Source organism: Lissotriton helveticus, chromosome 4_2 (assembly GCF_964261635.1).
Source record: "Lissotriton helveticus chromosome 4_2, aLisHel1.1, whole genome shotgun sequence".
Taxonomy (NCBI): Eukaryota; Metazoa; Chordata; class Amphibia; order Caudata; family Salamandridae; genus Lissotriton; species Lissotriton helveticus.
The window spans coordinates 112783274-112809604 of NC_136064.1; the positions used below are offsets into that span (position 1 = coordinate 112783274).

Below are 26331 nucleotides of genomic sequence, written 5' to 3' on the forward strand. Positions count from 1 at the left end.
GATATCTTAGTACATTGCTGAGTGCTGGGCAGCTCGCTCACTTCATTCAGTGCTGAGCAGTGTCCTCAGTACCTTGTCATAGCTGGGCAGTGTTGTCAGAACCTTATCAAAGCTGGGTAGCTCTTCAAGTACATTGCTCAGAGCTGGTGAGCGTTCTCAGTACCCTATATAAGTACTGGGGAGTTCTGTTGAGACTCTGGGTGTAGGTGGACACCCCTCACACTAAAGCTCTGCTCGATCCTTCATCGTTCTCTTGATGTGAGAATTTCCCAACACAGAATTAGTAGCTATTTCTTCCTCTCTTACAACAAGTACATTCACAGAGGTGCGCGGGTCCCGCTCTGCAGCAGCGACCTGCTGGTTCCGAGTGAGGCACGTTGGCTGATCTGTCTGGGTTCTGGGGCTTTAATGGCAGTAATGAGGAAGAGACGGCGGGGTGCACAGACAACTGAATGTGGTACGAGTGCTGGACTAGCAGAGGCACTGAAGGCCAGGAAGCAGGAGCACTGGCAAGGAGTTTACTTGGTCCCAGAACTAGGATTTCAGGGGTGAAGAAGGCCATCAATCCAGGGCGTTTGCAGAGACCTATGTGGTGAAATGGAATAGCAAAGGCTGTTGCAGCATGGGTAAGGGACGTTACAGCCCGGGGTAAGGGTCGCATTATATAGGCCCAGAGTTTTTTGTTAGAAGCCCCCCGAGTTACCAAACACCAAAGGCTCTATAGTTATGCTTCCACCTCATGCCTCTCTCTCCACCATAAACTGCCTGCCCTTTTTTTAACCAATTTTTTATTCATTTTCTAGTACAATATAGCCTATATTGTACTAGAAAACTAATAAAATGTCAATTTAAAGAAATGTGCAAAGATACTAGCTGTAGGGTCGTCTTTTGCTTGTGGCAAAAATAAATGTGGATAAATACAGTAAAAATGCCCGAAAAATAAATATGGATAAATACAGATGGAAATGGCAAAAAAATAAATATCATAAATCCGGGAGCCCTAATTGTATCTAAAGAACAAAAGACTTACGTAAAACAAAGCAACCGTTTGTTTCATTTACACCACCCCACAAAGGCAATCCTATTTCTAAATCTGGCATCTCAAGATGATTAAGTGCATTCAAAGTTGCTACGCAAAATCTAACATGAACTTTTTTTATCCCCCCGAGAGCGCATTCCACTCGCAAAATAGGTGGATCTATTGCATTTTTAGGTAACATCCCTATAGCTGATATCTGTAAGGCGGCAACATGGTCTAGACCACACACATTTACCAAACCCTATTGTGTGGATGTATTAGCACGCCAACAGGCAAATGTTTGCTGAAATTCATCACCCCACTAGAGTGAATTTCACTTGTCAAAATGTATTTTCTTGCAAACACTTAATGCAATAAATCAGCAATGTGTGTCACCCACTAAGATCCGGTGCGCCTCTTGCTTGTTATATTAGTTGTCCTGTGAATCTTGTACTATGGTTGTCCTTGATTAAAGTGGTGGTCTGTTTCCTGAAATGTGTTGATATTTGAAACTCAGTTTTGTTTTTGCACCAGATTCCGTGTAATGGAAAAGCAGCTGATCGTATACATCAGGATGGAGTTCACATTCTGGTAAACATGAACGGCTATACCAAGGGCGCGCGGAATGAACTTTTTGCTCTGCGAGCAGCACCCATCCAGGTGAGATAGTTGAGAATAAAGTGTTTGAAGAAAAATTGCTTGCATGCATACCTACAGCCACGTATCTTACAATGTTGTGTTTGAGTCTCAATTTGTTGAGACTCCTTCCTTAGCCTACAATAAACCATAATTAAGACTCCACCTTAGATTGGATTTTTCCTACATTTCCTTTCGGACTTTCAAGTGCCAGCTCTGGGACTTCTACCCCTGCAACTGTAAAACGTCTGCCGACCAGTGTATCTTGGGTTTCAGCTGTGTAGTTCTTCCTTTCTTGTGATGAGACTTTACATGACTGTTAGACGGTAGCTCACCTTGGAGCAGCATTGCTGCAACTGAGGATTCTGGTCTTATTTGGAGAATCACTGAGGGGTAGGTGGTATGGAGAAAATACCCTTCCACTTTTTTCCATAAGTGCAAGTAGAAATTTCTCTGGTCTGACCAACGTAGTGTGTGTTCTGACAGAAATGTCCCTTGTGTGGTGATGGGCGTGCATCCCTTCACTGAGTGCCCTGGGTGCACGGGCATCAGGATCCCTGCTACTGATTTTTGGTCAGATGAACAGATTTGTCCACACCATGACCTAGGCCTGTCTCGGTCATGCAGGCTTGATAAACTAGGAGGGTCTCACCTTGCGCTACCCTAGAAATGGTAAAGGGTTTTCTGATGGATACATCTGCCAGTGGATTCCTCCCCTTGTGAATATCCCCTGCGCCAGCAGCCATTCGGAAATTTTTTGTAGCTCTCCACGCCGACGAGGACGACGTCGTAGAACCTTGGCTCCGCTCGCGACCCCTCTGAAGTCACTGGAGCCATAAAGGAGCCTTGTCTGCGTGATGACGTCAGTTCCCTTTTTTCCGCACATTCGACGCTAACGGTTTTCTAGGGCTCTCCGTTGTTACACTTGATACTTTGTTTTTCTGGCGGTTTCCTGTGCTGCTTGTTTCCTTTCAAGGATGTCGTCGAGGAAGTCCGGTTTCAAGCCTTGCAGGGAATGCGGAGAACATATGTCCATTACTGATCCACACAAGGACTGTGTTTGGTGTTTATCTTCGGACCACGACGTCTAGGGATGTGCTTCCTGCAGGAAAATGAATCCGAAGGCGCTGAAGGAGAGAGAAGCGAAGCTCTTCATGGCGAAAATGAGAAAAGAAAAGAGGTAGGAGAAGGTCTAGTTCTCGCTCCAGATCGAGGTCCGGCTCGAAGTAGACGTCTGGGCATACTTAGAGAGCCAAGAAACACAAGAAGAGGAGGCATTCATCAAGATTTCATTCTGATAAAGAAGCGGCGCCGAAGTCGACCTCTCCATCTCGATGTCGCTGTAAGGACTTTGTGTCTCCTTCGCCCTCGAATCCAGCTTCTCCTGAAAAATCTGCCTCGCCTGCAGTTTCTCCACTTCGATCTCCGACGCTGGTTCCTTCACCGGCTTAAGTGTTCGAGGCATGTGGGCTGCTAAATTCATATCTTAGCATTAGATCGCCGCCTAGTGTTGGGTCCGGATGATCGCACATTGTTGTCCTGGAAGAGTCTTCGAAGTATCCTGAGATAGGTGGCTCCTCCCCTGGACTACAGTGCGCATGGGCATCGGCTCCATCCCCAGATTGTTTTTTTCCGCCATTGGGTTCGGATGCGGTCTCGACTTCTCTCTGTCGGAACCGAGTAAAACTAACTTTTTAAGGCCAAAAGGCCTTGTATTTATAGCGTCGGTATTGTTTGCGCACGGTCTCGCGTTCTTCCGACTCTTGGAGTCGGATTCAGCGGAGTTTTTTCACTCTTCGGACATCGAGGCCTTCTCATCGCGAAACGACCACGACTTTCCAGCATGGAGCGGAGTCCGTTTAAGTACTGTCCGCTCTGTGGGTCCAAGTACCCACATATAGACCTTCACCCGGTCTGTAACAAATGCCTTTCACCGGACCATGACGACGGCAAGTGCAAGGCTTGCGCACAATTCAGGTCGAAAAAGACTCTCAAGCTTCGGCGTGCGGTGCGCCTGGAGGCCAGACAAGCGGCCCCGGATCCAGAAAACATATTCGGCGACCAAGAAGAAGATGAACAGGGTCATCATCTCCAAATCTCCCCACCCGAAACGGAGGTCGAGGCGGATCCGGTAGACGACGACGGAGTCGTGGATCAAGGCCTTGAATACGTCGACGAGGTAGGGGACGTCGAAGAGATTTATGGGGCCGCGGCAGATAGCTCAGGGGACGAGCTATGCCCCGAAGGTTTCGAAGATCACGATCGGGTCACGGGATCGCCGGTTGGCCTTACCCAAGACCCCGTACCGCAAGCCACGGCCCCGCCTTCAGGCCCGGCCACGGACATACTTGCTGGGCAGGCCGGATCGAAACCGAAACCTACGGTATCGACTACACCTAAAATGGCCGACCCGAAAACGAAACCGAAACTTATGGACTCGAGCGCCCCTAAAATGGCGGCCGGCCCACAGAAAACTACTGCACCCGCCGCATCGGCTCCGTCGACCTCCGGTCCACAGAAGTCGAAGAAGTCGGTCGATTCCACAGGGTCAAAATCGGCGCCAGAGGAGGGATCCTCTAAGAAGGGTGGTCGGCACGGATCAACCGCTGCGACACCGTCTAAGCACGCCAAGGCCAGCGGCACGGCTCCGGTTCCGACTGGGACTCCGTTCGTCGGTCGCGTAGTGGAGTCGGAGGCGACACAAGCACACGGATCGACGGCTGGCACATCTGCGCATCGATCCAAGGACTCTGGGTCGGCGGCAACCGCATCGGCGTCCAAGACTCAAGAGGGCCACCATGACGTCGGATCCGAGGGGAAGGTCAAGACATCCTCGTCAGCGCCAAAAGCCACTGTAACTGAAGTGTCCCCCATCGCCGCTTCGCTACAGAGAATCAGGGACAAGGCCGCTGCTACGTCTGCTCCGTTGCCGTCGCCTCAGACGCCGAAGGACACTCCGGCAAAGTCTAAGAGTAAGCTTCTCTTCCTTCTGCCGCCGAAAGAGGCTCCGAAGGCCTTTTCTACGAAATCGACGCCAAAGAAGTCGGATTCTTCTACGGCAGGGGTACCTTCAGGTCGAGAACTCGAATCAGAGGACGATTCTGAGCACTTCATCGACGCCAACACAGGCAAATTAACACTATACAAAAGGAGGATCACTTCGGAGCCTCTGGACTCCTATGTCATCCCACTAAAGAAGAAGAGGGTTCCTCAGGACGCTTCTAGCCTCATAGAACCTATCCAGCCTCCTCCAAGAAGAAGCCCTACTCCCTCACCAGAACACTCTGAGGGTGAGGGATATGATGAGGATGACCAATACACCTTCCCCATCAATGAACCAGATGCACATCCAGATGCATATGATGACATTGGTGACCAAGGCACACAAAGTGTGGGGCAAGACCCACAGGCTTTCAGTGCACGTGCATCCCCAACAGAGGATTCTGCAGGTTTTCATGCACTCATTGAGAGGGCAGCTGCTAATCATGATGTAGACATGCATGCTGACCCAGTGGAAGAGGACTTTCTCTTTGATACTTTTTCAGTCTCTGAAAGAACTGTGAAAACGCTGCCTATGCTCAAGGGAGTCCTCAAGCATGCAGCTGACATCTTTAAAGAACCTACCAGAGCGAGAGTGGTCAATCCACGTATCGAGAAAAAGTACAGACCAGCACCTGCAGACCCTGCATACATTCGGGGACAGTTGCCACTAGACTCTCTTGTGGTCGCAAATGCCAGAAAACGGGCCAACTCCCAGACGACGGGTGAAGCTCCTCCCCCAGACAAGGAGTCCAAGGTGCTAGAGGCAGGGGGCAAAAGAGTGGCGGCACAAGCTGCCAACTTTTGGCGTATTGCAAATACACAGGCACTCTTAGCACGTTACGATAGGGCGCATTACGACACCCTAGAGCAGATTGTACAACACCTGCCTCCAAAGTTTCAAGAGGGCACCAAACTGCTTATAGAGGAAGGGAAACTAATCTCCAACGCAGCCATCAAGTGTGCACTTGACGCCGCAGACACAGCAGCTAGAGCGATCAACACTAGCGTCATGCTAAGACGACAAGCTTGGCTCCGCATATCAGGGTTTAAACCTGATATTCAGACAACCATACTTAATCAGCCAGTCAATCCTGATAGACTGTTTGGTCCAGATGTTGACACCACCCTCGAAAAGATAAAAAAGGACACAGAAACTGCTAAGTCCATGGGGGCCCTACAATCGCAACAGTTTCGTGGCAATAATTTTCGTCGCTCAGGTGCACGTGGAGTCACCAGAGGACAAATGGGTCAACAATCGCAATTCTCAAGAGGTGGAGCACAATCCTCGTTCACAAAACAGAACAAGGGTGGTTACAGAAATAACAGCAACAGAGGTCGCGGCAGAGGAAACAACAGCTCCCGCTCCTCTACCCCAAGCAAACAGTGACTCTCTGTCACTGCCCCCCGACCACTTAACACCTGTCGGGGGGAGACTGCAGCAGTTCCTGCCCGTCTGGAGAAACATCACCACAGACAGGTGGGTGCGACAACTAGTCCAGTATGGTTATTGCCTAGAGTTGAAATCCACTCCACCCAACATTCCGCCAAGGCAAAGGCCTATGTCCGCAGAGCACTTGCACTTATTGCAGCAGGAAGTAGTGGCGATGCTGCACAAAGGCGCAATCGAGCTCGTGCCGGTGGAAGAGGAAGGCACAGGGGTATATTCCCTGTACTTCCTTATTCCAAAGAAGGACGGATCTCTCAGACCCATTCTAGATCTACGTCCCCTCAACCTGTACATACTATCAGAACATTTCCATATGCTTACACTGCAACAGATTCTTCCCTTGTTAAACCAAGGGGACTTCTTAGCAACCTTAGATCTCAAGGATGCTTATTTCCACATTCCACTACACCCGTCCCACAGGAAATACCTCAGGTTCACTATTCAAGGCAGGCATTACCAGTTCAAGGTCCTACCCTTCGGAGTCACCACAGCCCCAAGGGTGTTTACCAAGTGTCTGGCGACAGTAGCAGCGCACCTCAGGAGGCAGAGCATCCATGTCTACCCCTACCTGGACGACTGGCTCGTTCAAGCCAAGTCGGAACAACAGTGCGCCGCGGACATGTCGACTACCATTCACCTCCTTCACAATCTAGGTTTCTCGTTGAACTACCCAAAGTCGCATCTTCAGCCGGCACATGTCCGGCAGTTTCTAGGTGCGACGATCAATACCCTGACGGCCATGGCTCAACCAAACCAAGTCAGGATAGACAGCATGCAGTCTCTAATCCAGAAGTTCAGACCACAACACTCGCTTCCAGCGAGAGTGTTCATGCAGTTGATAGGCATGATGGCCTCCTGCATCTTCATAGTCCCTCACGCACGGTTACATATGCGCCCGCTCCAGGAGTGCTTAGCAAATCAGTGGACACAGGCTCAGGGACAATTGACAGACCTAGTGTTGGTTACCAGTCGGGCATACGACTCTCTGCATTGGTGGACTCCACACAACCTTTGCAAGGGCCGACTGTTCCAAGAGCCAGTGCCACAGATTATCCTGACAACGGACGCATCTCTCCAGGGATGGGGCGCTCATCTGCTCACTTACACAGTGCAGGGACTATGGACGACGCAACAACAGAGGATGCACATCAATTATCTGGAACTGATGGCAATCTTCATGGCGATCAAGTCCTTCATTGTACATCTGTGCAACAAGGTAGTGTTAGTCCGGACGGACAACATGACCGCGATGTACTACATTCAAAAGCAGGGGGGCACCCACTCGCCACAGCTGTCTCATCTGGCTCAGAGCATGTGGAAGTGGGCCATTCAGAGGAACATTTTCCTCATGGCAGAACACCTCCCGGGAAAGGACAATCAGATGGCGGATCTGCTCAGCAGATACAGCCATCAAATGCACGAGTGGGAGATACACCCATCTGTCCTCCACCCGTACTTCCAGCAGTGGGGTCATCCGGAGATAGACCTGTTTGCCACAAAAGAAAACGCAAAATGCCAACACTTTGCCGCCAGGTTCCCTCACCCACAGTCGCAGGGGAATGCGATATGGATGAACTGGTCAGGCAAATTTGCGTACGCTTTTCCGCCAGCCCCTCTGATACCGCTGGTGGCAAGAAAGCTAAGGCAGCACGCGATGACTCTCATCCTAGTTGCTCCAACGTGGGCGCGCCAAGCATGGTACACCACGTTCCTCGAACTCTCGGTGGTGCCGCATCAAAGACTGCGCCTCACGCCCAGACTTGTGACGCAGAACCATGGAGAAATTCAGCATCCAGATCCGCAACAGCTCAACCTGGCGATCTGGCTCCTGAAGTCCTAGAGTTTGGATACCTTAACCTACCTCCGGAATGCATGGACATCATCAAGGAGGCAAGGAAGCCAACTACCAGAGCATGCTATGCTGCGAAATGGAAGCGTTTTGTCATTTACTGTACAGCCAATGACATCAACCCGCTAGATGCATCTATCCCTAACATCATTTGCTATCTGTTGCATCTTTACAAGTGCAATCTAGCGTACACTTCCATTCGGATACATCTATCCGCCATAGCGGCTTATCTTCAGAACAGGCAGCGTCTCTCTGTCTTCAGAGTGCCTGCCATTAAAGCTTTCCTTGAAGGTCTGAAACGAGTCATTCCCCCAAGAACACCACCAGCTCCGGTGTGGAACCTCAATGTGGTCCTCACCAGACTGATGGGACCACCTTTTGAGCCACTGCACTCGTGTGAACTCCAGTTCCTAACGTGGAAAGTAGCTTTCCTAATAGCTATTACGTCACTGAGGCGGGTTAGTGAGCTACAAGCGCTCACAATCCAAGAGCCTTTCATTCAGATTCATCCAAATAGGGTAGTGCTACGCACTAACCCCAAATTCCTTCCGAAGGTGGTGTCAGTTTCATCTCAACCAAACTATTGACTTGCCGGCATTCTTTCAAAACCCACAAACGGTAGCGGAAAGAATGCTCCATACCTTAGATGTACGGAGGGCGTTGATGTACTACATAGACAGGACACAACCCTTTAGAAAGACAAAACAACTTTTTGTTGCCTTCGCACCACAACACAAAGGCAACCCTATTTCCAAAGCAGGAATAGCCAGGTGGATTGTTAAGTGCATCCAGATATGTTATCAAAAGGCCAAGCGCACTCTAACGATACCCCCAAGGGCGCACTCCACACGCAAATTGGGGGCATCCATGGCTTTCCTAGGAAACATTCCTTTAGAGGACATTTGCAGAGCAGCCACGTGGGTTACACCACATACCTTTACAAAACACTACTGTGTTGATGTGCATTCCAAGCAGCAAGCTGCTGTAGGACAGGCTGTTCTCAAGACACTCTTTCAGGTTTCTGCAGCTGGCACGGGCAACCGCCGCTGATGGAGGGACTGCTATGTATTCTATGCTAAGATATGAATTTAGCAGCCCACATGCCTCGAACTGAATATGCTACTTACCAGTATGCATCTGTTCTTGGCATGTAGGGCTGCTAACATTCATATCGCCCACCCTCCTCCCCGGTGCCTGTTGCAGCTGCAGATATACTATTGTATTCACTCATTAGCATGGACATCCTTTACACTTTTCACTCCATCTTCTGCCACAATGGCGAAAAACAATCTGGGGATGGAGCCGATGCCCATGCGCACTGTAGTCCAGGGGAGGAGCCACCTATCTCAGGATACTTCGAAGACTCTTCCAGGACAACAATGTGCGATCATCCGGACCCAATACTAGGCGGCGATCTAATGCTAAGATATGAATGTTAGCAGCCCTACATGCCAAGAACAGATGCATACTGGTAAGTAGCATATTCATTATTCTCCAGCTCCAGAACAAGAGATTTCTGTCCCGGATGATCAGGCGAATCCATTGGTTCAGACGTCGGCGCTGGCTGGCCCGAATACGGTAACGCCTGCCTCAGTTTCAGTCCCGGGAGCCTATCCTCCTTTTCCAGTTCCGGGTCAAGATCCGTCACATTATCTCCATGCTATGTGCGGAATCTTTAACAGGGCTATGTACCTCTCTGGTGCGCCTTCGGGTCCCATAGGTCTATTAGCTTTTAATTTGGGGGTTCCTCAGGCCTATGCCCAGGCCCCTTTCATGCCTTTTCTCCCGGCTGCCCCGTCTTGACATTTCCTGGTGCAGAGGATATCGACGCCGCTTCCATCTTCTCTGGCGCCTTCTATTCGACCTCGTTTGGCGCAAACTGTGCCGTCCGATCCGAGCACGACGCCGGCTCTGAATCCAACGGAGTCTGTCTTGGCTCCATTGATGCCTGCACCTAGAATAAGATCTAGGAGAGAAGCCCAAAGGGTTTTAGAGGAACAGAGGTACCAGTTGGAGGAGATGGAAGAAGGTGAGCTCCAGGAGACATTTTGCTGTGTTGAGAGAAGCAAGTGGCCTTGATATCTCTCCAGAGTGGGAACTTTCACCTGCATCTGATACTCCTTCCAAGGATGTGGTCCCCTATCATACAGTGATCAAAAAGGCAGCAGACCTTTTGGATATTCAGCTTCCCACTACTGAGTTTAAGTCGAACATTTTAACAGAAGTTCTCCATTCACCTTCTTCTGTAGTTGAACCTCTACTGCCATTTAATGAGGCAATCACTGACCCTGTGATTGAAGTATGGCGCAAGCCTTTTTCTGCTCCTGCAGTTTCCAAAACCATTGCATGGAGATACATGGTGACTCCGGGGGATCCTGAAGGAGGGAGGGACACTTTGCGTGTTCTGTTCTCCAAGATTTTCTGGTATAGGAGAGTGGACACCCTCCTTCGGTAGTGGGGACTGCTGAGGGACTCTTCACAAGGTGAGGAATCCACTGGTAGATGTATCCATCAGAAGAACAAGTTACTTACCTTCGGTAACCCTTTTTGTGGTGGATACATTAGCTGCCTGTGGATTCCTCACTGGCTGCCCCGCCTCCCCCTTGTCCACCCTTGTATACCTACAATGTTGATATTGTCTTCTTTACTTTCAATGAAAGTGTTTTCCTGTAATGTTTTCACACTGTGTTGGTTGAATTCTGTGAACTTTGTATACTGTACATATTTACTTTGGTCCGTCTGTGTGCCTCGAGGGCACGGAAAAAAGGGCGGAACCGACTTTATCACGCCGACAAGGCTCCTTTATGGCTCCAGTGACGTCTGCGCGGTCGCGAGCGGAGCCAAGGTTCTACGACGTCGGCGTGGAGAGCTACAACATTTCCAAATGGCTGCTGGCGCAGGGGATATTCACAAGGTGAGGAATCCACAGGCAGATAATGTACCCACCAGAAAAAGCATTACCGAAGGTAAGTAACTTGTTACCCTTCCCTGGAGTTAAGTGGCACGAGTGCTGTGGTGTCAGCAGTTTCGTTTTGTTTAGTTGTGTAAACAGGACTTTCTGCCTGTATCACTGGAGTGGTGCCTAGTGACCCATTAATGTAAAGTTCTGCTGCTGTATATTTAACTTGCCCTTGTCCTATGTGGTGAATGTGTGTAGTGATGTACTGCACGTCCTACTTGAATATGCATGCTAGGATGTATGTGTTCTGTATATGGTACATACCTTGAAGGCAGGTGGGTTCCATTTTGGAAGCCCAAGGCCTGATAGGCTAGTTGAGGACTGCAACCACCAAAAGGGAAATATGGATTGCTGACGTTCTTGAGGGGTGGGTGTGAGAAGGTGCCCTCTTGCTGCATGGTGGCCTCCACTTTTTGCTGAGATGCTGATGTGCTTTGACAGTGTGTGCCCTGGGCTCCTGCTAACCAGGTACCCACGGCCTGTGTTCTTTCAATTACAACTGCATTGAAGGCTAAACCCAATTGGCATCTCTGGCCACAGGTCAACCCCTGGTAAATGGTATCACAGGTACCCAGGGCACTATGACCAGAGAAGGCATCTAAGGGCTGCAGCGCTTATTGTATCACCCTTAGCGGTCCTGTACCATTACACTCACACTGCCTTTGCAGGCTGCGTGTTTTGGTGCAGAACAAAGTGAAGAGTCGACATGGCACTCATCCCTGTGTGCCATGCCTACATCCCTCTAGCTGGGTGCACTATCCAGTGGTGAGGGTACAGGTGCATGGTCACTCTACAAGTGCTTCCATTACTGTAACAGGGTGACTTTGTCCACTCTGGACTTGAAGGACACATACTTTCATATTCCAATCCATCCTGCTTATCGCACATACCTAAGGTTTGTGATAGCGGGCCACCACTACCAGTTCAAAGTGCTTTTTCTTGGAGTCACCACTGCTCCCAGAGTCTTCACCAAATGTCCAGCAGTAGTCACAGCTCATCTCAGGAGACAAAACATACATGTCTTCTCATATTTGGACTGACTCATCAACGCCAGATCTCAGGAAATATGTCTCCAGCACACACCGATTGCAGTACAACTGTTGCTCAGTCTGGGCTTCAGTCAATCTAACAAAATCGCAAATGCAGCACTCTGTCTCAAACATACTTGGGGCTACGGTAGATACTCACAAAGCTCTAGCATTTCCAACTGCCACCAGAATACACAACCTGCAAACCCTAATCTCCTAATTTCAAGCCAACCAACCACTTCCTTCAAGAGCTTTCATGCAAATGTTAGGAATGATGGCGTCCTGCATCACAATAGTACCACATGCACGACTTCATATGCGTCCCCTTCAAGAGTGGAATCAGTCACAGGGTCAACTGAAAAATGTAGTGTTGGTGGACGGCCGCAGCCATCGCTCTCTGCAGTAGTGGAATCCACAGAACTTGTCCAAAGGGCGGCCATTCATCGACCCGATTCCACAGACGATCTTAACAGCATACGCATCACTATTAGGTTGGGGAGCACATCTCCAGACTCTAACCATTCAAGGACTGGAGTCTGGAGCAGAAGCACCCACATATGAATCCAGTGCTAGCAATTTTTCTAGCACTCAAAGCTTTTCAGACCCACCTCAAGGGCAAAGCTGTCTTGATTCACACAGACAACATGACTGCAATGTACTATGTACAAAAACGGGGGAGGACACACCAACTCCCCATCTTGCTCAGATCATTTGGAAGTGGGCCATTCCTCAAAACATTTATCTCATGGCCGAACATCTACCAGGAGAAAGCAACCAAATAGCAAACCTATTCAGCAGGCAAAAATAACAGATCCACGTGTGGGAACTTCATCCTCCGGTTCTCCTTCCGTTCCAAATGTGGGTGTTTCCGGAAATAGATCTGTTATCCAGTATTATGGGCGTCTTTTATAGATTCACATGCCTGATTCATTCCCCGTCGTCGGGATGGGAGTCCCCGGTACATAAAAAGTAATGTCCTATAGACATATAGAAAAGTAGGCCTAGAGGCCTCACCTTAGTAACATATCCATGTCCTTTTGTAAAAAGGACCAAACTATATAGAAGAGCCAATCAGCTGCCTCCTCCCTCTAGAACCTTCATGACAGGAGCCTCAGTCCCTCAGATTTTCTACCGCACGTTGTGCTAAAGGAGTCTCCTCTGAGCTCTGCTCAGATTCTGTGTTTTTTCACTTCATTAAATAACTTGGTTGTTAAGGATTCTTTCTACAACGGATTATCTTAAATACATTCTTTAAAGAAGGTCTGGTAAGGAGCACTAAGACCAGAAAGGAGGTTTTTTATTTTCTCCAGTGACAGTGATGAGGCGTTGACCTCAACATCTAGGAGATCTCAAAAGAGAAGAAAATCTCCTCAAACTCATTCCTCAGGGGAACTGTAGGAGAGTGGGGTCTGCAATCCTATGGCCACCCCAGATTTTTGCTTTTTGCTTCACTGGTTTACGACTTTCCCTGGCTGTGGGCCTGCTAATCAGACCCACAGCCTAGCTGTTCTCTCTAAATTGACATCCATGTACTTAAGGTGGCCCAGTACCAATTGGTAAATGCACCTAATCAGTCCCTGTACAGTGTACCTTAGGTACCCAGGGCATAGGTGTACCCAGGGCCTACCAGGGGCTGAAGCATGTATTATGCCACCCCTGGCTGGCCATCTAAACAGACACAACTGGCTGCACAACAGCTGGGGCAAGGTGGTGTAAACACCCTTTGCTGTAGATATAGTATACCTATATCTAACCCTAAAATGGACACATATGTTCCTATCAGTCACTCCTATGGCAGGCCTTATCAATCCTGAAGGCAGAGTGCTTGGAATTACGTGAGATGGTGCTCTGGCATGAGCTGAGCCCGTCTGCAGCTTGCGGAACCAAGTCCTAATAGCTGTTCCATGATAACGATATACCATATACTCTTAAATGCATTATAATCCTCGCGGTTGAATGCTAACTTTGGTATAACATTATCAAAACATGTCGAGTAAGGTGTCATACGAATTGGAATACTACCCCCTTGCCAATTCTGGCGACGGGGGTAGCATTCCACCCTTCTAGAGGGACACGACATGTATGTAACTGAGAACCCCGGTTAAAGTTAACTCGAGCCTTGGCATCACAAAATGGATGCTGCCACCACAGACACAAGTCTGACCTCCTGCTGCTGGGAGTCCTTCCAGCGAGGGAGGCCTGGACAAAGGGTTTCCTGCCTTGGAAGGTGCTAGCACCACCCCAGACAGGATTTTGTGTATTGGGTAGGGTAGGCCTGAAAGGAATGAGACATGCCCGGGGCACACAAGGTGTCCTGTGCATACACCGGTTCAAACCAGTTGCTGGGGCATCCCTGCCCCAACTCTGGCGTGAAACCGGACAAAGGATAGGGGGTGTAACTACCCCCCTTCCTGGTCCCACCCAGGGGAGGGACCTAGTCACTAGTGCAGCACCCTTTAGGAGAATAAAGGTAGGAGCTGGTCCCATTCCAAATTAGATTATCCTGAACAACTTTACAAGAAGAAACTCTGGACTTCGACGTTCTGCTCCACAGAAGACTGAAGAATCTGTGGGCAAGGAGTGTCCACCCTGCAACGGCAGGCACCATCAAGCGTCCAGCGGCTTCACTTTGTAGTCTTCCCTCGAGGATCCAGACTTCAGAGCCCGACGAGACCCGGATTCCCAGACCTCTCCGACCTCAACTCACATCTGCAGCCCAGCTGAGATCCGTGGGTGTGACGAGACACGTGGGACCGGCCATCTTGGAGAAACTGCACTTCGCTTCCAGCACAACTCCCGAGGTGAACTCGACTAAGTGCTTTGGGGATTGAGAAGCCCCAGCCCCGAGCAGCTCCTGCACCGAAGATCAGCCCTCCAGCATCCACGAGGTCTGCGTGGGGCCCTTCTGCCTGTTTGCTGCTCGACGCGTTGTCTGGTCACTTGCCGGCTGGCTAGTGACTTCCTAGACAACGACCTTTGAAAACTACACTGCTGGTCTGGTTGCTCCAGACTGGCCCTTGCTCCCTTCCAAAAGAGGAGCACCTGGGACCCTCCTGGTACACTCCAGACGCCGTTTCCACTCACCGCATGGGCTGCCTTTGCCAAGGCCTGTTGACTCCAAATCCGGACCCGACACCGCCGACAGCGAGAGCCTGCGTGGGACAGCTCGTGCCTCCATCCTGGTAGTCGAAGACCCCTCCTGGTCCATGTGGCTGCAGAGACAAGCGTCCACTCTTCACCTGATCGCGACGACAGCACCTGGTTCCTTCCTGGTTCCACACCGGTCACTGGCTAGTGACTTTGAACACTGTCCCCTCTGCTTTCAGGTCCTCTTCTTCCTCGATCCACCCGTGGACATCTTCCTCCTGGTCGCCTGCAGCATCTTTTCTTCCAGGCTCCATAGACTTCAACGCAGAAACCCGACACGACTTCGCACCTATGCACCCGCAGCCCGTGGGTGAGGTAACAAGAGCATTTCGGTGCTCAAGGGTAGATTAACTCTCCTAGTGTCCAGATTCACAGTCGTTTTAGTCCTAACCAGTCAGACTTGTCCGTACTCACCTTTTTCTTGAACTGTACTGTCCATTGACTTTGTTCCGCATCTCGCGTGTGTGTTCACACTCTGCACACGCGTCCCGTGGGCCTCCTATTACTTACCACAGGTTAGGATAGCGTAGTCCCAGCGAACCTACAGCCTCTGGACAGCTCCATTCCTTCTATCGTTCTACTCATACCATTTACTTTAGTATATGGTTTGTCAGGCCCCTAGGGCACCATTGTAATTTTGTGCAACTTGTCGTATTTTTACAAGAGATTGTCATGTACTTAGCCCTCTGACCTCATAAAGAGTTCAGAGGTGTTTGTTATTAATAAATATATTGTTTATTTTCATAACCTGTGTGGTGTCCTTTCATCTGATATTCAAGGGGTTATATGTGGTAAAACAGCTGGCTTCACATGCCAAAAAGAGTTTAGCCTAAGACTGCTTCGTCCATGCTACCACTAGGATAGCTGGTCTAGAAGGTTGACTTACAACCAATCATCATAAGGGTTGTTTGGACTGATACAAGGTGGTCACTAGAACTAGTGAACATCATATATCAGGCCAACTTCTCACAAGAACGTCCTGAGAAGGCCCTCAATAAGACCACTCATGGGTCTTCTGGGCGCAGTTCTTAAAAATCTCCTCACTCTGTGGAAAAGGAGAGTAAAGGACTTGCTTTTGGAGAAAAATCATGTAAAAAAGATTATTTCTGAGCCGTCAAAATTCACCTCCTCTGGTCATAGGACTCTTCAGGGGGCGTCTTCTATACCTATTGAGGTAAAGACTAAGAAACCAACATCGTCAACAGCACCGTCGAAGAAGAAACCATCATCATTGCCTATTACAGCCTCTTTGTCTACGATGGACGATGGCCTCGCCTACGATGGCCTAGTCTACGATGGCCTCGTCTATGACTGCTCGTCTAAGACTGCCTGTTTACGGCGTCGACGGCCTCATCTACGATGGCCTCATCTACGATGGCCTCGTCTACGATGGCCTAGTCTACGATGGCCTCGTCTACAATGGCCAGTCTACGACTGCTCGTCGACGGCCTCGTCTGACTGCTAGTCTACGACGGCCTGTCTATGGCGTCGACGATGGCCTAGTCTACAATGGCCTCATCTACGAGGGCTCGTCTTCGATGGCTCATCTACGACGGCATAGTCATCGACGGCATAGTCATCGACTGCCTCGTCTTTGACTGCTAGTCTACGACAGCCTGTCTACGGCGTCGACGATGGCCTAGTCTACAATGGCCTCATCTACGATGGCCTCGTCTACCATGGCCTCATCTACGATGGCTCCTCTACGATGGCTTGTCTACGACTTCGTCGTATTCAACGGCCTCGTCTACGACGGATCGTCAATGGCATCGCCTACGACGGCCTCGTCTATGACTGCTCGTCTACGACGGCATAGTCTATGACGGCGATCTCGTAGACGGGCTCGTCGATGAGGGAAATTCCGACAATTCTGGAATCTCTTATAATGTGGTACAGAGGGCTGCTCAACGTTTTAAGATCTCAATGGTCTCTCAAGAACAGGTCTGCTTCTTGTATGACTTCACGGAACCTCTCAAGAAGGCAGTTAGGTCAATACCGATTATTGATTACCTATAGTCAGAAGGGGTAAAGGTCATGCAGAACCCCTCCTCTGTATCAACAGTGATCCCTCAGTTGGATAAGAAGTATAGGGCGCCAGATACAGCACCGGCTTGTTTAACAGGACATCCTAAGCCGGACTCCGTGGTGACATAGGCGGCCCAGAAGACCTCCAGGAATCCTTCGGCCCCTTTGTCGCTTCCTCCTGATAAGGAGCTAAGAAGAGTGGACAACATTGGGAACAGGTTTTTCTCAATGTCTGCAATGACGGTAAAGGCCGCGAATGCCCTAGCGCTGTTGGGGACACTATAATAGGCAATTGTGGGCACACATAGCCCCATACCTGTGGGAATTGCCATATTCATCCAAAGAGGAAGTAAAGAGGATTCTGCTAGATGGTGAAGGATTCTGCTAGATGGTGAAGCATCTGCGTCAAACTATAGACTGCGCAATGGATATCGCTATGACAGGGTTCCGCCAGTTGGCTGGAGCAGCAGTCTTGCGGCTCCAAGGATGGCTAAAGACAACCTCTTTCCGTCCTGAGGTGCAAACAAAGATTTTGGACATGCCATATGATAGCCAGTTACTATTTGGCACAAACAATTGACGAAGCAGACACTGTGAAGACACTGGTTCTTCAGTATAAGAACCAGTCCTTTAGTAGAAATAGAGGAAGAGGACAGTCTTCCTACAAAGGAAATTATCAATACAAGTCTTCCTGCTCTTCAGGCCAGAGTAGACCGCAATACCAACAGCGCCAACAGCAGCAAAACAAGCAATCCTCTTTTGGGAAGTCGTCCTTTCAAGGTAAAGGACAGCGGAAATAACAAATCTACGGCTGCTTCTATGAGAGACCTCGATTATGCTGCAGAAAGGAGGAATAGAGGGAGTACCTCCATCTCCGAAGCGAAAAGGGTTTTATTCCCGCTTCTTTTTGATCCAGAAAAAAGACAAGAAGCGGAGACCAATATGGGACCTCGGGGCCCTCAACAAATTCCTAAGAAGCAGTCGTTTTGCATGGTAACGATCCAGGAGGTCTTGCAACTACTGTAAGAGTAGGATTTTCGGGCGTCCCTAGACATACAGGACGCTTACTTCCATATCCCAATTCACAGGAATCGCAAAAAGGTACTTGCAATTTGCAGTAGCGGGCAGACACTTGCAGTTTCGCGTTCTGCCCTTCGGGCTCAAGTCTGCACCGCGCATATTCACGAAATGTCGTACCCCGGTGGCGGCATATCTCACAGTGCCATCACCAAGTTCTTCCGTTCTGAATGACTGGCTGGTCAAGGCTCCATCCTTAGACGCGTCCAGGTCTTCCAACGCCTGTTTAAAGCTTTTCGATTGCTTGGGTCTCACCCTCAATCAGGAAAAATCGGTCCTACAACCTTCTCAGTGCATCAGTTTCCTAGGTGCAACCCTGGACACACGGTCAGCAAAAGCTTTCCCATCCAGAGAGAGGATGAACAAGCCCCTTGCACTAGCTGCTATAGTAGCCTCGAAGAAAGTCTTGACAGTCCGCCTCTTCAAATCCCTCCTGGGGATGATGTCCTGATTCCTCACTGTCGACTACGAATGAGGCCTCTACAGGAGGCGCTCTCGAAGCAGTGGGTCCAATGCACAGGGTCATTCGACGACCTCATAAAAGTGAATCCTCAGATGGTCGGATTCCTGCAATGGTGGATGTCATCTCAAAACCTGTCTCAAGGCTTGTCATTCCTGCTTCCGGCTGCTCCTCATGTTGTCACAACAGGCGCCTCCTTGGAAGGCTGTGGAGCTTTTCTGCAAGAGCTACAGATAAGCGGGAAGTGATCTCTTATGGAGAAGAAACTACATATCAATCTGCTCGAACTATGGGCGGTCTTCCTGGCCTTTCAAGCTTTCCTGCCAAGAATCAAACATTCCCTGGTGCTCGTCCGGACAGACAACACCACGACTATGCACTACCTCAACAAACAGGGAGTCACACGCTCGCTGACACTCTCGCGAGTCGCAAAAAAATCTGGAATTGGCTCATACTCCACAATGGAACCCTAAGGGCGGAATATGTCCTAGGCGCGGACAATGTGCTCGCCAATGCGTTGCGCAGGCAGAAAACATAGTCACGAGTGGGAGCTAGATCAACAAATTATCGACCAGATCTTCTCCAGATGGGGCACGCCGCAAATCGATCTATTTGCGACGAGAATGAATGCCAAATGCCCACACTTCGCAAGTTGGCATCCCAAGTCAGGGTCTCTAGGGAATGCATTTTCCATCGCATGGCGCAACGTCTTTGTGTACGCCTTTCTGCCATTCCTGATGCTTCCCAGAGTCCTCAGGAAAATTTAGGTGGAGCCTTGTACTCTAATTTTAATAGCCCCAACTTGGCCGAGGCAACATTGGTTCACAGAGCTCCACTGTCTATCCCTGGAGCCGCCGATCCACCTGCTATCCATCTCTGCTCACAATGAACAATCAAGTTCAACATCCGGATCTGAAGTCTCTCAGGTTAGCTACCGGGCTCCTGAGTTCCGAGAGTTCCACAATCTGAATATTCCACAAGACTGTAGAGACATTCTTGCCAGAGCAAGGGCGGATAGCACGATCAAAACGTATTCCCTGAAATAGAAGCGCTTTTGTGTTTGCTTTGCAGATCAAAGCATTCGGCCTTTCTCCTCCTCACCGGAGCAAATCTTACCTTATCTATTAAATCTGGCACAATCGGGCCTAGCCCACTCCTCCATTAAAGTACACTTAGCAGCAATATCTCGTTATAAAAGAAATTCAACGTTTCAATCTCTCTGGTCAAGCAGGTTGATTAAGCAATTTCTAAAAGGATTATACAGATCTTTCCCGCCAGTAAGGATGTTGCCACCTACCTGGCATCTCAATGCGGTTCTTAACCAGCTCATGAAACATCCGTTCGATCCAGTACACAGAGCTGACCTGAAGTATGTCTCGTGGAAAACAGCACTCCTCCTGGCGCTCACATCTGCAAGGAGGGTCAGTGAGCTACAGGCGTTTTCAATCCAGGATCCTTTTCTACATTTTTAAAAACGACAGTAATCCTGAGAACCAATCCTAGGTTTATCCCAAAAGTCCAGTCGGACTTCCACCTAAATGAACCTGTGGTTCTGCGTTCCTTCTTTCCAAACCCAAGCACGGCAGCTGAAAGATCGCTGCATTCTTTGGATCTCAAACGATGCTTGAAGTTTTACATTGACAAAACAAAAACATTCAGGAAATCTAACTAGCTATTCGTAGCTTACAGCAGACCTAGGAAAGGTCTACCACTTACCAAGCAGAGCATCTCCAGATGGATTTCTGCAGCCATTGCTTTCTGTCATGACCAAGCTGGACAGCCATTGCATTCCAAATTGAGAGCGCACTCCACGATAGCTATGTCCACTTCTATGGCTCTCTTTACAGGGGCGCCAGTCATTGGCATTTGCAGGGCGGCAACATGGAAGCCGCCGCATACCTTCACTAGGCACTACTGCCTGGATACGGAGCTGATGAATGAGGCAGCAGTGGGACATGCAGTGTTCAGCCATATATTTCAGTAAGGTGAGCCTTCCTCCGTCCCGCCATCCTACTCTGGTATGCACATTTCTTTACTAATACTTATTGTGGATGTCTAATGATGGTTCATGCTCGCATGATGTGTATTATCCAAGGACTTGTATATGCTGTTCCATCAGAAATGGGCACTCTGCATTGCTTGCTACTCTGATTCAGGCATGTGAATCTATGAAAGACACCCATAATACTGGATAAGAAATGCGTTACTTACCTGTAACTGCAGTTATCCAGTATTGGTGTCTTTCATAGATTCACATGCAACCCTCCCGCCTCCCCTGGAAGGACTCACCTAACTCTGTGTCACGCCTACTTAGCTTAGTGCGTACGAAAATCTGAGGGACTGAGGCTCCTGCCAGGAAGGTTCTGGAGGGAGGTGATAGCTGATTGGCTCTTGTTTAGAGTTTGGTCCTTTTTACAAAAGGACATGGATATGTTACTAAGGTGAGGCCTCTAGGCCTACTTTTCTATATATATGTCTAAAGGACGTTACTTTTCATGTACCGGGGACTCCCATCCAGACGACTGGGAATGATTCAGGCATGTGAATCTATGAAAGACACCAATACTGGATAACTGCAGTTACAGGTAAGTAACGCATTTCTTTGCAACTCACCTCAACGCAAAAGGGATAAACTTCGCCGCCAGGTATCCTCATCCACAATCACAGGGCAATGCCCTATCGATAAACTGGTCAGAGGTTTGATTACGCTTTTCCACCTCTCCCACTCATTCCCATGGTGGTTCGGAAGCTCCGACCAGCATCCTTGACTTCAATCCTGGTTGCTCCTACATGGGCTCGACAGCCATGGTTCACAACCCTACTAGAACTGTCGGTAGTACCACATCAAAAGCTGCATCTCACGCCCAGTCTCTTCAGAGCCATGGAGACACAAGGCATCCACATCCAAAGGAGCTCTATCTTGCGATATGGCTCTTGAAGTCATAGTTTGATTATCTTAACCTCCCACCAGACTGTATAATATCATTAAAGAAGCAAGGAGACCTACAACGAGGGCTTGCTATTCAGCCAGAGGTAAAAAAAATTGTTATAAACTGCAATAACAACCACCTTGTCCCACTTGTCCATTCCAGAAGAAGAGATAGTGAAACTTATCTCCACCTCTAAACCTTCATCTCACACCCTAGACCCTCTTCCTGCTCAACTCACCAAAAAAACTGAAACTCTTCCTAGCCCCACTCTGGTGCAGGATTATAAACCGCTCCCTAAAAACCGGAATCGTTACAGATTGTCTGAAAGTGGGACAAGTCACCCCACTGCTGAAAAAACAAGGCCTGGACATAAATGACTTAAATAACTTCAGACCCGTCTCCAACCTTCCTCTTCTTTCCAAAATCCTAGAAAGATGTGTACTCAAACAATTAACTCAACCCTTGGACAATACCAACCTCCTCGATTCCCATCAGTCGGGATTCAGGAAAGGGTGCAGCACAGAAACCGCAATCCTCAACAGAATTGATGATATACACTAATCACTGGACTCAGACAGATGTTGCCTCCTCATTCTCCTCGACCTATTGGGAGCATTCGACACAGTTGATCACAAACTTCTCCTCAAAGCTCTCGAATAAAGGGCAGCCTAGACGAGGTTGTCCTCAAATGGTTCTCCTCATTCCTGCACAACTTCTCCTAGAGAGAATCAAAATCAGAAGCTTTGTATCCAACCTTCACCCAGTCAAGAGGGGAGTCCCCCGAGGATCAGTGCTCTTCCCCTCAACTCTTCAACATTTACATGGAACCCCTCACCACCCTACTCGGAAAAGCTAACATCCCGATCCACCTATATGCTGATGATACCCAAATCCACTTGGAAATCTCCTCTGCTAAAGACATTCAAAGACTCAATGAAACACTAAGGGAAGTGCAACGTTGGCTGTCAAGCAACCACTTAAAACTGAACCTGGACAAAACTGAACTACTCCATCTCGGACAAAGAAGAGAACCCACAAGTGGCCGAGTGGTTAAGATATCGATGTGCTCAACGGGAACCTCACCCTTACCGACTGTTAAATCGTTGGGCCTCACGCTAGACTCTAAACTGGACATGACCAAACACATTAAGATCTCGGCTAAGAGCGCCTTCCTTAACCTGAAGCTACTAAACAAAATAAAACCTTTCATTCCACCTAAAGATCTCAAACAAGCCACCCAGGCATTGGTGCTGTCAAGACAGGACTATGGAACCGCAGTCCTCTCTGGAATAGCTAAAACACATCTTGCTCCTCTGAAAACAACCCTCAACGCGGCTGCCAGAATGGTCACTGGAATAAAGAAATTTGATCACATCACTCCTGCACTCAAAGAACTCAATTGGCTACCAATAGAAACGTGGGCGAACTTCAGAACAGCCTGCCTCACCCACATGCCCTTCACACAGGTAAACCCGAATATCTGGCGTCCAAACTCAAAAAAGCATGTCAGAACAGGAACCTCAGAAGCTCCAATACCCTACGTTCGAGGCATGTGGGCTGCTAAATTCATATCTTAGCATTAGATCGCCGCCTAGTGTTGGGTCCGGATGATCGCACATTGTTGTCCTGGAAGAGTCTTCGAAGTATCCTGAGATAGGTGGCTCCTCCCCTGGACTACAGTGCGCATGGGCATCGGCTCCATCCCCAGATTGTTTTTTCCGCCATTGGGTTCGGATGTGGTCTCGACGTCTTTCTGTCGAAACCGAGAAAAACTAACTTTTAGCGGCCAAAAGGCCTCGCTTTTTTTGCGTCGGTATTGTCTGCGCACGGTCTCGAGTCTTCCGTCTCTTGGAGCCGGAATAAGCGGAGTTTTCTTTCGCTCTTCGGACTTTGAGGCCTTCTCACCGCGACACGACTGCAAAACTTTTCTGAACATGGAGCGGAGCCCGTTTAAGTACTGCCCGCTCTGTGGGTCCAAGTACCCACACATCGATCTACACCCCGTCTGTAACAAATGCCTTTCGCCTGACCACGACGACGGCAAGTGCAAAGCCTGTGCACAGTTCCGGTCTAAGAAGACTCTCAAGCTTCGGCGCGCGGTGCGCATGGAAGCTAGACAAGCGGCCCCGGATCCGGATAACATCTTCGGCGACCAAGATAAAGAGGACCAGGGTCATCATCTTCAAATCTCCCCACCCGAGACGGAGGTCGAGGCGGATCCGGTAGACGACGACGGAGTCGTGGGTCAAGGCCTTGAATACGTCGACGAGGTAGGAGACGACGAAGAGATTTATGGGGCCGCGGCGGATAGCTCAGGGGACGAGCTCTGCCCCGAAGGTTTCGAGGATACCGACCGGGTCACGGTATCGCCTGTAGGCCTTACCCAAGACCCAATGCCGCAAGCCACAGCCCCACCTTCTGGCCCGGCCACGGACTTACTTGCTGAGCAGACTGTATCGAAACCGAAAGCATCGGGATCCACTACATCTAAGATGGCCGACCCGAAAACGAAACCGAAACTTAAGGACTCGAGTGTCCCTAAGATGGCTGCCGTGCCGGCGAAAACGTCTGTACCCGCTACTCCATCGACTCCGTCGACCTCCGGTCCGCAGAAGTCGAAGAAGTCCGTCGATTCCGCTGCTGCACAATCAAAATCGACGCCAGAGGAGGGGTCCTCTAAGAAAGATGGTCGGCACGGGTCAACAGCGGCGCCGCCGTCCAAGCACGCCAAAGCCGGCTCCACGGAGGCTACGCAGGCGCACGGATCGAAGACTGCCACGTCTGCGCACCGGTCCCAGGACTCGGGGTCGGTGACAGCGGGATCCGCGTCGAAAGCGCACAAGGCCCACAAAGACGTCGGATCCGAGGGAAAGGTCAAACCATCCTCGTCGGCGCCTAAACCCAGTGAGACGTCCCTCATCGCCGACTCACTACAGAGAATCAGGGAGAAGGCCTCTGCTCCGTCGGCTCCGATATCATCGCCGCAGGCGCAAAAGGACAATCCAGCAAAGCCTTCTGGCAAACTTCTCTTTATTTTGCCGCCAAAGGAGGCGCCGAAAGCCTTTTCCACCAAATCGGCACCGAAGAAGACGGTTTCTTCAACGGCTGGCCCACTTCCACGTCGGGTACTCGAATCAGAGGATGATTCAGAGCATTTCATCGACGCTGACACAGGCAAATTGACCCTCTATAAGAGAAAAATCACTTCAGAGTCAGTGGACTCATATGTCATCCCACTGAAAAAGAAAAGGGTGCCCCTTGACGCTTCAGGCCTCATGGAACCAATCCAGCCTCCTCCGAGACGGAGCCCTACTCCCTCACCAGAACACTCTGCGGGTGAGGGGTATGATGAAGACGAGCAATACAATTTCCCTATCAATGAACCAGATGCACAACCTTATTCATATGATGACACTGGTGACCAGGGCACCCAAAGTGTGGGGCAGGACCCGCAGCTTTTTTATGCACGTGCATCCCCAACTGAGGATTCAGCAGGTTTTCATGCGCTACTTGAGAGGGCAGCAGCCAATCATGATGTGGACATGCATGCTGACCCGATAGAGGAAGACTTCCTTTTCGACACATTTTCAGTCTCTGAAAGGACAGTAAAGACGCTGCCTATGCTTAAAGGAGTCCTCAAGCATGCTGGGGATATATTTAAGGAGCCTACCAGAGCACGAGTGGTCAATCCACGCATTGAAAAAAAGTACAGACCTGCACCTGCAGACCCCGCATACATTCGGGGACAGTTGCCACTGGACTCTCTTGTGGTCGCCAATGCCAGGAAACGTGCCAACTCCCAGACGACGGGTGAAGCTCCTCCCCCGGATAAGGAGTCCAAAGTGCTAGAGGCAGGGGGCAAAAGAGTAGCTGCACAGGCCGCAAACTTTTGGCGCATTGCCAATACACAAGCACTCTTAGCACGTTACGATAGGGCGCATTACGACACCCTAGAACAGGTTATACAACACCTGCCTCCAAAGTTCCAAGAAGGCACCAAACTGCTTATTGAGGAAGGGAAGCTAATCTCAAACGCAGCCATCAAGTGTGCACTTGACGCCGCAGACGCAGCTGCTAGAGCTATCAACACTAGCGTTATGCTGAGACGACAGGCGTGGCTACGCATCTCGGGGTTTAAACCAGATATTCAGACAACCATTCTTAATCAGCCAGTCAATCCTGATAGTCTGTTTGGTCCAGATGTTGACACCACCCTAGAAAAAATAAAAAAAGACACAGAAACTGCTAAGTCCATGGGGGCCCTACAGTCACAACAGTTTCGTGGCAGCAATTTTCGTCGCTCAGGTGTACGTGGAGTCACCAGAGGACAAATGGGTCAACAATCTCAGTTCTCAAAAGGTGGAGCACAATCCTCGTTCACAAAACAGAACAAGGGAGGTTACAGGAATAACAGCAACAGAGGTCGCGGCAGAGGAAACTGCTCCCGCTCCTCTACCCCAAGCAAACAGTGACTCTCTGTCGCTGCCCCCCGACCACTTAACACCTGTCGGGGGGAGACTGCAGCAATTCCTGCCCGTCTGGAGAAACATCACCACAGACAGGTGGGTGCGACAACTAGTCCAGTATGGTTATTGCCTAGAGTTGAAATCACTCCACCCAACATCCCGCCAAGGCAAAGGCCTATGTCCGCAGAGCACTTGCTCTTATTGCAGCAGGAAGTAGTGGTGATGCTGCAAAAAGGCGCAATCGAGC

General features: G+C 49.6%; 1 protein-coding gene across 5 annotated transcripts in view; it reads left to right on the plus strand.

The window, feature by feature from the left end:
* The window catches only part of OGT (O-linked N-acetylglucosamine (GlcNAc) transferase), a 399845-nt gene that overhangs the window by 199180 nt on the left and 174334 nt on the right, over nucleotides 1-26331 (plus strand). For all 5 annotated transcript variants that reach the window (XM_078640248.1, XM_078640247.1, XM_078640246.1 and 2 more), the window contains one exon: nucleotides 1553-1678. In XM_078640248.1, coding sequence (XP_078496374.1) covers nucleotides 1553-1678 — 126 coding nt within the window. The remainder of the gene's footprint in view (nucleotides 1-1552; nucleotides 1679-26331) is intronic.